The 12,606-nt window shown below is 40.6% G+C and overlaps 1 protein-coding gene across 3 annotated transcripts in view; it reads right to left on the bottom strand.

Annotated features, from left to right (window-relative positions):
• Positions 1-12,606, bottom strand: part of sv2a (synaptic vesicle glycoprotein 2A) — a 60,184-nt gene that overhangs the window by 1,273 nt on the left and 46,305 nt on the right. For 2 of the 3 annotated variants that reach the window (XM_061983104.1, XM_061983105.1), the window contains 5 exons: positions 12,510-12,598; positions 12,168-12,332; positions 11,956-12,089; positions 1,653-1,859; positions 1,429-1,588 (listed from right to left, as the gene is read on the bottom strand). In XM_061983104.1, coding sequence (XP_061839088.1) covers positions 1,429-1,588; positions 1,653-1,859; positions 11,956-12,089; positions 12,168-12,332; positions 12,510-12,598 — 755 coding nt within the window. Of the gene's footprint in view, positions 1-1,427; positions 1,589-1,652; positions 1,860-11,955; positions 12,090-12,167; positions 12,333-12,509; positions 12,599-12,606 lie in introns of those variants that run through there. The other variant, XM_061983106.1, reaches the window with a different exon arrangement.

Genomic DNA, 12,606 nt, shown 5'->3' with positions numbered 1-12,606 from the left:
TTTATATAATAGATATTAAATACAAAACACTACTATTATATTTTTATATTAACTGGTAATACAATAACATTCATAATATACTGAAATACAAAACACTACTATTATAAAAACATGTTTTTAAATAAAATAACATTTAATAGATGTTAAATACAAAACACTACTATTACATTTTTATACTAATGACAAAATAACATTCATAATATACTGAAATACAAAACACCACTACTATTATATGATGTTTTAATCTGTAATAAAATACAATTTATATAACAGATACTAAAATAAAAAACTACTACTACTATATTATCATCATTATTATATTTTGTATTTACTTGTAATGAAATAACATTTATATAATAGGTACTAAAATAAAACCCTACTACTATTATATTGTTAGTAATACATTGGTATTTATTTGTAATAAAATAAGATTAATATAACAGGTATTAAAGTACAAAACAAAACTATTATATCATTATTATTATATTGGTATTATTTGTAATAAAATAACGTAACAGATCTTAAAGTAAAAAACGCGACTACTATTATATAATTATTATCATATTGGTATTTATTTGTAATAAAATAAGATTTATATAACAGGTATTAAAGTACAAAAAAATAAAACTATTATATCACTATTATTATATTGGTATTATTTGTAATAAAATAACACTTATATAACAGGTTCTAAAATACAAAACACTACTATTATATTTTGATATTTACTTTTGATAAAATAACGTTATAGAGTAGATTTTAAAATACAAAACACCACTACTATTATATGATTTTTTTTAATCTGTAATAAAATAACATTCATATAACAGATACTAAAATAAAAAACTACTACTACAATATTATCATCATTATTATATTTTTGTATTTACTTGTAACGAAATAACATTTATATAATAGGTACTAAAATGCAAAACTACTATTATATTTTTAATACATTAGTATTTATTTGTAATAAAATAAGATTTATACAACAGGTATTAAAGTACAAAACAATAAAACTAACATTCATATAATAGGTACTAAAATGCAAAACTACTATTATGTTGTTATTAATACATGGGTATTTATTTGTAATAAAATAAGATTGATGTAACAGGTATTAAAGTACAAAACAATAAAACTATTATATTATTATATTGGTGTTTATTTGTAATAAAATAATATTTATATAATGGGTTGTAAAATGCCAAACACCACTACTATTATATTATTATTATCATATTGTGATTATTTGTAACCAAATAACATAATTGATCTTAAAGTACAAAATATTACTACAATTATATGATATTATTGTATTTACTTCCAAATCAGACAGCGGCCAGTAGGTGGCAACAGTGAGCATTACTACAAGCAATGAGCACCATCCAGGGCGCAGCCAATCAGAGTGGATAACATGTGTGCTACCTCTTGTCAGATGGGTAGAGCTCCACTGTCAGCACATCCAGGGCGTTCCAGGAGGCGATGCTGATGCCTCCGAACAGGCAGAGCAGGGCGATCATGGCCGACTCGCTGTTGCCGAAGGACAGGAAGAAACAGCTGATGCAGGAAATCACACTGGATCCCGCTGAGGGGGAAAGCAGACATTTTGACACCCGGCCTGGAAAAGAGCGACCTCTGGTGACGTTTACCCAGCATCCTGAGCCGTCCGATCTTGTCCATGAGCAGCGCCGAGACGATGTTGCCGGGCAACACGGCCAAGGTGCCCAGGAAGCTGACAAAGTAGACCATGTAGGCGTTGTTCTCGTCACCCACGTCGCTCAGCAGGCAGCCCTCTTTGTTGTGCAGGAAGGTGCTGTTGATCAGCTTGCTGTTGACCAGCCGGTACTTGAACAGATCTGAGGACGGCGGACATCAGTGATCAGTCCTCGCCTTACCAAACTCCTACTCCATTCTTTCACCGCACCCAAATGTACTTTAGGTGACAGTATGGAGGTCCATGTGTGTCTTCATAACCAAAGCTTCTTTTTTTTTTTGACACATAATTTTTTTACATCAAATTATGCTGACAATTTCATCGAGAAAAAATTCAGTGTTTAAAAATTCAGTGCCCCACTCTGTTCTAGCCTAGTCTGCATGAAGCAGAGCTTCGTTTGTCACTCAAAAGTGCACTTTCTAACCATTGAAATCATTTCTATAGTTTGAAAACATCCAGCGGGCAGCATTGAAATGTTAATTATGTTGTAGCCCATTGCCTGCAAGACCCGTGTCATGTGACTTCATACTTGACACCTTATTGGCTGCTTCTTGCTTCAGTCCTAATTTACCGAAAGTGAGTCTTGCTTATTAAAGCAGTGAATTTTTCGACACAAATTTTTTTTTTCGCTGAATTTTCCTAAACTAAATTTTGCTACACTGAATTTTTTTTTACACAAAATTTTTATACGTCGAATTTTTTTCACTGAATTTGTTTACAAATAATTTGTTATACTGACTCCTTTATACACTGGATTTGTTTACACTGAATTGTTTATACACTGAATTTTTTACAGATTTTTTTTCACAAAATTTATATACACTGAATTTTTTTACACTGAATTTTTTTACGCTGAATTTTTTGGACTACATTTTTTAATACTGAATTTGTTTACACTGGATTTGTTTACACTGAATTTTTTTTATACAGACTCCTTTATACACTGGATTTGTTTACACTGAATTTTTTACACACCACATTTTTTACACTGAATTTTTTACACACTGAACTTTTAGTGATTTTAGTGACTTTCAGTGATTATTTTTTACGCTGAATGTTTTACACTAAATTTTTTATACTGAATTTTTTAACACTGATTTTTTACACTTAATTTTTTTTACACATTTGTATAAGCTGAATTTTTATACACTGAATTTTGTACAATGGATTTCTTTACATTGAGTTTTTTTGGACACTGATTTTTTTTAAACTGAATTTTTTTACACAGATTGTTTTACACTACATTTTTATACACTGAATTTTTTGACACTGCATTTTTTACACTGAATTTTTATACACTGAATTGTTTACACTAAATTTGTTATACTGAATTTTTTACACAGATTTTTTTAACACTGAAATTTTTACAAATTATTTATTTACACAAAATTTTTTACACTTGATTTGTTTACACTGAACTTTTCATACACTGCATTTTTTTTTACACAGATGTTTTATACAACATTTTTCTACACTGAATTTTTTTACACACCAAATTTTTTTACCCTGAATTCTTTTGCACTAAATTGTTTTACACAAAATGTTTATGCACTGAACTTTAAAACACTGCCTTTTTTCTATAAAAATGTCAGCATAATTTGATGTAAAAAAATTCAGTTGACTAAATTCAAACGCAAAAAAATCAGTTACATAAATTCAGTGTCAAAAAAAAAGAAGCTTTTGCAATAATGACACAACTTAACCTCCATACATTGCATCCACTTTTGAGTTTTTCCAAATGTTGGTTATTCACGTTTAACCTGTTCTAAATGTTGTCAGTGTTCCTGCTAGCTTTGCCGTGCGCTACGTTAGACGGCTGGCGTGCACGTTGGAGCGCGAACCCAACCGATGATTGGCCAAAACGTGTAGGGAAGTTGCAGGGATTGGACAAAGGTGTAAGGGCTGAACATAGTTTGAGGGAGTTGGTTGAATTAGCGTCGATTCCATCACAAGATCTTGGAGGGTCCATCTTGAGGCCCCATGGGTTGGCCAGGTCGCGAACTAGACTTCAGTCTAATTATTCTAGACATGGGAGAGTGAGCCAAGAAAAACAAAATATGGTTCGATGTGATTCTATTAAATAATCACGTTCAAAACACTTTACACTATGTTCACATTGGCAGCTCATAATGCCATTCAAATTGGGATTGTATCCAGATTTGCGATGGGAATTCCGGCTCTTTGTGGAGAGCCGACTCTTTCGGCTACCAAGTGGCTCCTCAGATTTTTTGTTAATTAAATTCATTTATGACCAAATTGTGTATTAATTGAATTACTAATGTAAAAAAATCCATTAAATATTGGATGATAGACATCTATTTTTTTAATGCTATGCGATCAGCCGAGACCTTACACGGGAAATCGTAGAATCTGAAGTGCGGCCAAACATTTGACTTCAGCAAAGACGGAGATGAATGCAAATGTCTCCTTCATGCTGATGCTACTTTGCTATCTTTAGCAGCAAGACAAACCCGTCGCTTGCTGGATGGAACTAAACACTATGGAGGCCCTTAACTGACAAAAAACTAAAATGTAAAAAAGTATCATAAGTAAGAATCGCAATCCCGATGTGAATCAGTTTTTTAGGTACGTTTATTTTCAACAAATCAAATGGCTACATATTAAAACATTTACTATGATAAGTAGAGTTATCCAAAACTATAGTCCTGTTCTCTGCAGAAGTTAGCCAGCCAGGGGTTGGGTTTAGATCAGGAGATGTCATGAGTTTGTAAAGCCCTTTGAGACCCTTGTGATTAAGGGCTTTATAAATAAACTTTGATTATACAAGTGTCCAATAGAAAAAAAATAGAGAAAACTACAAACAAAAACTATCCAGATTTTGTCCAGTGTCGGTTTGTCAGTCATTATGTTGAATTCCTTATTGGTTCCACAGACCTTATCGGTCACCTTGTGGTCTGAGTAAAGGTAGAAACTCCAGCAATGGTCCTGTGATTCTCTACAATTCCAAGATCTTCTCTCATTCAAACTGGATTTGATTGGTAATTTGACTGATAGAGGAGACTGCGGGGCTAAACTGGAGCCAAGAGTCCCTGCTCCTGAACCACCTGGTTAGATGTTTTGGTCATGTCCATCTTGGCAGAGACCCCAAACTACACATTAAAACTCATTCAGCTTTTATATAGACCCCCCTTTTAGACCAGTTGATCTGCCGTCTCTTTTCTGCTCTGCCCCCCTCTCCCGCGTGGAGAGGTTATCAGGTGAGCAGATGACGCGCTAGCTGTTCAAAGTCGGGACCCGGGTTGGACCAGTTTTCTGTGCATCAGTTGGGGACGTCCCTGCGCTGCTGACTTGTCTCCATTCAAGATGATCCCCTGCTGACCCCCACTCTGGACTGGACTCTCACACTATTAACTAGATCCACTCGACATCCATCGTACCGGTCGCCCAGGGGGGGTCCCCACATCTGCGGTCCCCTCCAAGGTTTTTCGTTGTTCCCATTGGGTTGAGTTTTTTTCTTGCCCTGATGTGGGATCTGAGCCGAGGATGTTGTTGTGGCTTGTGCAGCCCTTTGAGGCACTTGTGATTAAGGGTTATATAAATAAACTTTGATTGATTGATTGACATTGGAGACATTGGACATCTCTTACAGCTGCCCTGGAAATGCTTGGCTACCTTCCTCATGGATTTAGAAGAGGTGGCCGGAGACAAGAATTCTCTAGCGACCTGGACTGAGATAAGTTTGGATACAGGGCTTTACGGAGCTGAAAGCACAATACCTCGGTTTTGGGTCAGTGGAATAGTTGGTAGGCGCCGCTGTAGTGGGGCTCTGTGCTTTTGTGTTCCCTCTTTGTGTTTGTGATGTTTCCCTCTTGGTTTTCTTGGTTTTTGCCTCCTGGATTGGCCCTTTGGGGCTGCGCAACAAGGGGTGACACTTTTGGATTCTGCGCTGCTTTTTGGTGCTTTTTTGGGACGTTTTGGGTCTGCCTTGGGGAGAGTTGTGGCCATGTTTTTAGAGGAGAGCGGCTGCTGGCTCTCTGCCACATCAGAGTTCCTGTGGAGAGACCGTAGGAGATGTGGAGGAAGGGACGGGGCTGTGTGGGCATGTGTCGGACTATTCGGTCTCCTTGGACGGACTAAACATTTGCTGAGAGCTCATGGGCAGCCTCGGTTGGAGTCGACTCTTGGTTGCTTCGTTGGGTCCGTTCCTGTCTCTGGCCATGCTGCCCCCCGATCCCAGCAGATGATGGCCTAGAGCACTGCAGAGATCACGGCGATGTGGGTGTTGAAATTGTGTTTCTTTTATTTTGTTTTTTGTCTGTGCATGTGCATGGTGCAATCGTTTGTGCGCAACATGTTTTAGTTATTGCAGTTTTTTTGCTGTGTTTTGACTTTTGTAGTTGTATGTACAAATAGCTCCTCTGATGTGGCAGCTAGTTGCATCAGCTCTTTGATCCTTTAATGTATTTTATGTTCTTTGAGTTCTGTAATTTCTCCCTCGGGTTTCATACCAAGATGGCGCCACGAATGGCTGCTACGGTACTGTGCTGTCTCGTCATTGTTGCGTTCTTCCTTATTTTTTTCATTGAACAAAGAGCACAGTATCAAGTCAAATTCCTTGTGTTCTGAGGAGGGAGATTTTGTGCCACCTTTTAGTGGGCCGCAGCTTTGGTGATCAAGTAAGTGCCTGAACTCTTGACTGATCAACCCAAGCCAATGATCCCAGTTAGTGGTCTTTATGGGGAGTAATACATTTAAGATTTTTGGTTGACACAGTGGTGAAGTGGTTGGATCAGTTCTAGTGTCCAAAACACCCACATCTGTAGCATAGAACAAGTCTATGGGTGACAGGCGTCTGGACTTTTGTCCCTTAAGGAAGCATATAAAACAGAGGCAGCATGACAGAAGAGGGCATGAACAAAAAGGCAATCACAAGGTTTTTGTGCTTCAATAAAAATATTCCCACTTGGGACTGCCAGAAAAGCCGTGCCACAGTTCGGAGTTTTAAGTAAACAGGAATGTAATTAGTAGAGATAAACCGGCGCGGAGGCTCGGAGAGTTTCTTCAGCCGGTGTAAGAAGTAGATGACTTCAGGTGTAGCCATCAGCTCATGCCAATACAGAGTTCCCATCCTCAAGCAGGTGTTGACATGTGGCATTAGAAACATTTCGGCCCTGTAGAGCGTCTTCTTTAAAATGGGCAGTGGCTTGCGTAGCCGGGGCGACGGCATTTTACCCCAAAACATCTCCTCATCTGAGGGAGTTTCCTGAGGAGCATCATCTAAGTAAGCGAGGCAAAGAAACTCTCCCAGGTTGGGCTTAACTTGAAAGGTCACTGAAGGAGTGTCCGGGTTAGCGGTTTGGCATTCCGCTTCCCGACAGTTGAGATTTGGACCGGGAAGGGTCATAAAGAGTTTGTCAAAAACTGATACATCCTTAGACACTGGAGAGCCACACAACTGGCCTGCAGCTTTGGTCACCACAGAACCAACAAGGGCACCCAAAACCAACAGTGGCATTTTGGAGCAGCTGCGTGTATCATCAGTGCACTACTACCACACCACAACTTTCGCAATACCAATAAACTCCCCCGGCGGCTTTGACGGGAAGCGACATTAGAGCTCTTCGATAATGTCAGAGAGTGGCGCCGTGATGTCATCAACATGATGTCATCACTGTGACGCCAACTGTGATGACCGGGGAAGATGCAGCCGGGTACCCTACCATGGTGGGTGGTACTCAAATGTCCTGGTGATGTGTGATACCCCAAGTGTCCTCACCGATATGATACCAAGTGAAAGAGGTTGGAATTGGGGATACCAATATCAATACTTTGGCAAATAAAATAATATGCAACAAATTCAAGATGTCAAGTCAAACACTGATCAGAGCTTGGTCAGCATTGCCGGCAGTAAGTCAGACCCGCTGCCAGTGACGATTGGATTCCACCAGGGCTGCCCTTTGTCATCAATTCTGTTTACAACTTTTTTACGGACAAAATTTCTTGGGCCAGTCAGGGCGTTGAGGGGATCCGGTTTGGTGACTGCAGGAGTAGGTGTTGGAATAATTGTTTGTAAGTTATCACAAAAGAAACATTATATTGCATTATGTTCCTGATGAGAAGATGAAGGCTGTCTTTCGAGGCCTAACAAGAGGAAGAAGGCTCGTAAAACTCCACTGTGATTTCAACACGGACAGATGGCAGGATCTGCTCAACTCCCAGAGGAACTCTCTTTGAAGTGTTAAACGAACTCTCTTTGAAGTATTTCACAAACTCTCTTCCAACTATTTGGTAACTGAAGTCAACGCTATTTACGACCCGCTGCCCTCTTGAAGTCACTGTGGTCAGGATACGGGAGGGGTTATCCATTGTCCTCCAACACCTGCCCCAGCTGGATCCAGGAAGAGCCCAAGCCCGAGAAATCCGCTTCTTGGACTTCAAAGCGACCAAAAACAATGACTCTTTTACACACTTACCATTCCTGCTGTGACATATGTTGGTGCGTGAACATGGAACATCTGAATTAAAAGAGGAGACGAAAACCTTCTTCGTCAGAGCGTGCTAAGACACTGTAAGAGGTTACAGGTTGACGCATGTCTCTCCTCAATTGAGTCCAAATTGAATTCTGTCTGTTTGATTCCTTGCCTTTTGTCTTGTTTAATAGATGTCCTGTGTTTGAACGTGACAGTAGGTCTCTGCTTTTTGCGGATGATGTGGTCCTGCTGGCTTCATCTAGCCAGGATCTCTCACTGGATCGGTTCGCAGCTGAGTGTGAAGCAACTGGGATGAAAATAAGCACTTCCAAGTCCGAGTCCATGGATCTCGCCCGGAAAAGGGTGGACTGCCATCTCCGGGTTGGAGAGGAGATCCTGCCCCAAGTGGGGGAGTTCAAGTACCTCGGGTCTTGAGGTAGGAGTGGATCGTGAGATCAACAGGTGGATTGGTGCGGCGTTTGCAGTAATGCGGACCCTGCATCCGTCCGTCGTGGTGAAAAAGGAGCTAAGCCGGAAGCTCTCAATTTACCGGTCGATCGACGTCTCCATGCTCACCCATGGTCGTGTACTTTGGGTTATGACCGAAAGGACAAGATCACGGGTACAGGCGACCGAAATGAGTTTCCTCCGTTGGGTGGCTGGGCTCTCCCTTAGAGATAGGGTGAGAAGCTCTGTTCCCTTTTAGCAAGGTCTGTAAGTGTGTTAAGGTGACAATAAAAAGTATAACTTACTTCAGCTGTTGCATGTTTGTTGTAATAATCCTGTTCTCTGCATATTTTGTCGATGCTAATAAATTACTACGTGGCTAAGCTAACTCCGCTAACATTATCATTTTACATTATCATTTATTTCGTATGTTTTTAGTTTCACGTAATCCTCAGTAAACCTCCTAAAACCTTCTTCACCGTGGAGTTATTCCGTGAGATGGTTTAGCGGATTAGAGAGCTCGCTTCAGCAGCTAGTTGGTACCAATGAGTACTTTGAGGTTTGAGTACCCATCTACATTTTTGTTAAAATGATGTAGGTTTTAAAGTGAATGGAAGGTAGTGTTAAAACGTGTGAGGGAAAGTCATGAAGCGGGCTTACTATAGACGTTAAATGTGTATAATATTCACATAAATTTTATAGGGGTGTTCAAACTTTTTGACTTGGATACAGAATTGGGCTAGAAATATTTGACGGGCTGACTGCATCTAAAGTAACTATACAGTTGCGATCAAAAGTTTACATACACTTGTAAAGAACATAATGTCATGGCTGTCTTGAGTTTCCAATAGTTTCTACAACTCTTATTTTTTTGTTATATAGTGATTGGAGCACATACTTGTTGGTCACAAAAACATTCATGAAGTTTGGTTCTTTTATAAATGTATTATGGGTCTACTGAAAATGTGACCAAATCTGCTGGGTCAAAAGTATACATACATCCATCCATTTATTTTCTACCGCTTATTCCCTTTGGGGTCGCGGGGGGCGCTGGAGCCTATCTCAGCTACAATCGGACGGAAGGCGGGGTACATCTTGGACAAGTCGAGTATACATACAGCAATGTTAATATTTGGTTACATGTCACCTCCAAAAACATGCACCTTAGGATAGATTGATTGGCAACACTAAATGGTCACGAGTGTGTGAATGTGAGTGTGAATGTTGTCTGTCTATCTGTTTGCTGTCAGCTGAGATAGACTTCAGCAGCCCCCGCGACCCCTAAAAGGACAAGCGGTAGAAAATGGATGGATGGATGTCATAATAAATTCATAAAAGAACCAAACTTCATGAATGTTTTTTGTGACCAACAAGTATGTGATCCAATCACTCTATCACAAAAAAAAACAGTTGTAGAAAGTATTGGAAAGTCAAGACAGCCATGACATTGTTCTTTTCAAGTGTATGTAAACTTTTGATCGCGACTGTGTATATATATATATATATATATATATATATATATATATATATATATATATATATATATATATATATGTATATATATATATATATATATATATATATATATATATTAGAGATGCGCGGTTTGCGGGCACAACCGCGGAGTCCGCGGATTATCCGCGGATCGGGCGGATGAAATAAAAAAAAATTAGATTTTATCCGCGGGTCGGGTCGGGCGGTTGAAAAAAATAAAAAATAGATTTTAAATAGATTCAGGCGGGTGGCAGTTAAACCAATTCGAAAATATATATACATAGTTAAATGTTGTTACCCACATACGAAAAACGAGCAGGCACCTGCAGCATATGCCACAACAGAAGAAAAAAAACTTTTACGGAGCGGAGAAGGGACGCCTCGCCGGGGTCCGGGACCGAGGCCCCTTCCCCCGAGAGGGCCCCACCGGGAGCCGTAGCTGAGGCGATCCGCGAGAAGGGCCCGACGCACGTCCAGGGTCACCACCGCACCGACACCCCGCCTAGTCCGCCTTCGCCGCGGCCGGCGTCACGCGCAGCAGGTAAGCAGCTTACCTGCCCGCCACCCCCGTGGCCGGGGGCTCGTAACAGGGGTCACTCCGCGCGCTCCGCCTGCGCAGCTTACCTGCCCGCCACCCCTGTTGCCGGGGGCGCGTAACAGGGGTCACTCCGCGCGCAGTGCGCTCACGAAAGGGGTGGGGCTCACCCTGGTTGATATAGACAGCAGCTAGGACGGTGGCCATGGAAGTTGGAACCCGCTAAGGAGTGTGTAACAACCCACCTGCCGAATCAACTAGCCCTGAAAATGGATGGCGCTGGAGCGTCGGGCCCATATACCCGGCCGTCGCCGGCAGCGAGACGCGCTTGGAGGTGCGCTCAGCGCGGCTCCCATATGATTGCGCACTGGTGTGCGTCTGGGTCGTGACAGCGTGGCACGCGAATGTCTGTGCTGCATTGGATCAGTCTCCTTTCTTTAACAGGCAAAAGCTTTATAACCTCACTAATGCCTTGCATCGTCTATATTAGATATATAACAACGGGCGGGTGCGGGCGGATGCGGATCTGATCAAATGTTAGAACGGGTGGATTGCGGATGGTTGACGACTTTCTGATGCGGTTGCGGATGAAATAATTGCCTATCCGCGCATCTCTAATGCATATATATGTGTATGTATATATATATAAATATATATGTATCGGATATATATATATACATATATATATATTTATACACTGTATACATAATGTCAATATAATTGATATATAATTGATGATTAATATAATTGTATATTAAGAGTATGTGAAAGTTGGGCTCCTACCTTGTTTACGTCCGTGACGACCTCCTTAAAGAGTGTTTTGCATTTTCCCATCATGCTTTGTAGTGGCTTTAAATGGGTGTAATTTTAAATTATGTGTAGCAATTAGACATTTTTATAATACCCACAAAGTTGAGTGAGCAGCTTGTGTTATGTGTGACCATGTGTGTTAACTTTTTGTGTTAGTTTATTTACTCCATGAGTGGGAAAGTTTGTTTGGGTCATATATAAAAATGCTGTGCTGTAATTACGTCAATCTAAATTTCATGGGTATTGACCAGATTTACTAACATTGTCCACTAGATGGTAGCAAATATGCAGCAATTAGATTGTCAAATGTTTGAAATTTTGCTGAAAGCACCCCACGGGCCAGATTTCTTATGAAACTTATGACGTCTCGCGGGTCAAACTGTAAGCGTAGGCATGTCGCACTTTGTACACCCCTGATATAAATCATAAAATAAACAGTGTCCCTACATTGCAGGATCTTGAACGCAACCCTGCGATACTCGAGGCAACACCACACCAACAAACATGCCATGGTCCCCTACCCGTGTTATAAAAGAGGGTGGCGATAAAGGTGCAGTTCTTGAAGAAGGTGTTGCTGGAGGTGATGTCCTCAAAGTAACACTCCTCAAACAACGAGTCCTCAAACACCATGGACTTCATCTTCAGGTTCATGAACCTGCAAAGGAAAAAGACAACAGAAAATGAAGGGATGCAGAAACTCCATTAGGATACAGCGACGGTGTCACCGCCTCACTTGTCATTGAAGTACTCTCCCTGGCGGTGGATCTGGTTCTCCAGCGTGAAGTTGAAGGTGACGTGTTCCACTTTCTCCTTCAAGAAGATTTTGGTGCGTGACGAGTACTCCTGCTTCTGAAGGTACTTGATCATGTCGGGGAACCACACGGTCAAACCGTAGTAGCTGCGCACGAGTAAGCACGAGCATGACCTTTTCATGCACCATCAATCTTTTTCAGAATGACTTTTGCAAATTCTACCCCTATGTTTTTTAGGGGTGAGCTTTCTAATGGTACTAACCCCGACTTTTGATGAAGTATCAGAGTCAAGGTTTTGCTTGTTTTGGGTGCTCGGTCCTTACCTGAAGGACATAGAGAACCAGACGGCCATCATCATGTAGGTGGTGCGACGGTACTCAGGGGAGAAAATTGTCAGGAAATTACTCCACACCTGAAGGA

The sequence above is a fragment of the Nerophis lumbriciformis genome, linkage group LG21 (genome assembly GCF_033978685.3).
Source record: "Nerophis lumbriciformis linkage group LG21, RoL_Nlum_v2.1, whole genome shotgun sequence".
Taxonomy (NCBI): Eukaryota; Metazoa; Chordata; class Actinopteri; order Syngnathiformes; family Syngnathidae; genus Nerophis; species Nerophis lumbriciformis.
The sequence above is the reverse complement of the archived record's forward strand: the minus strand, read 5'-3'. Positions and strand labels throughout refer to the sequence as shown.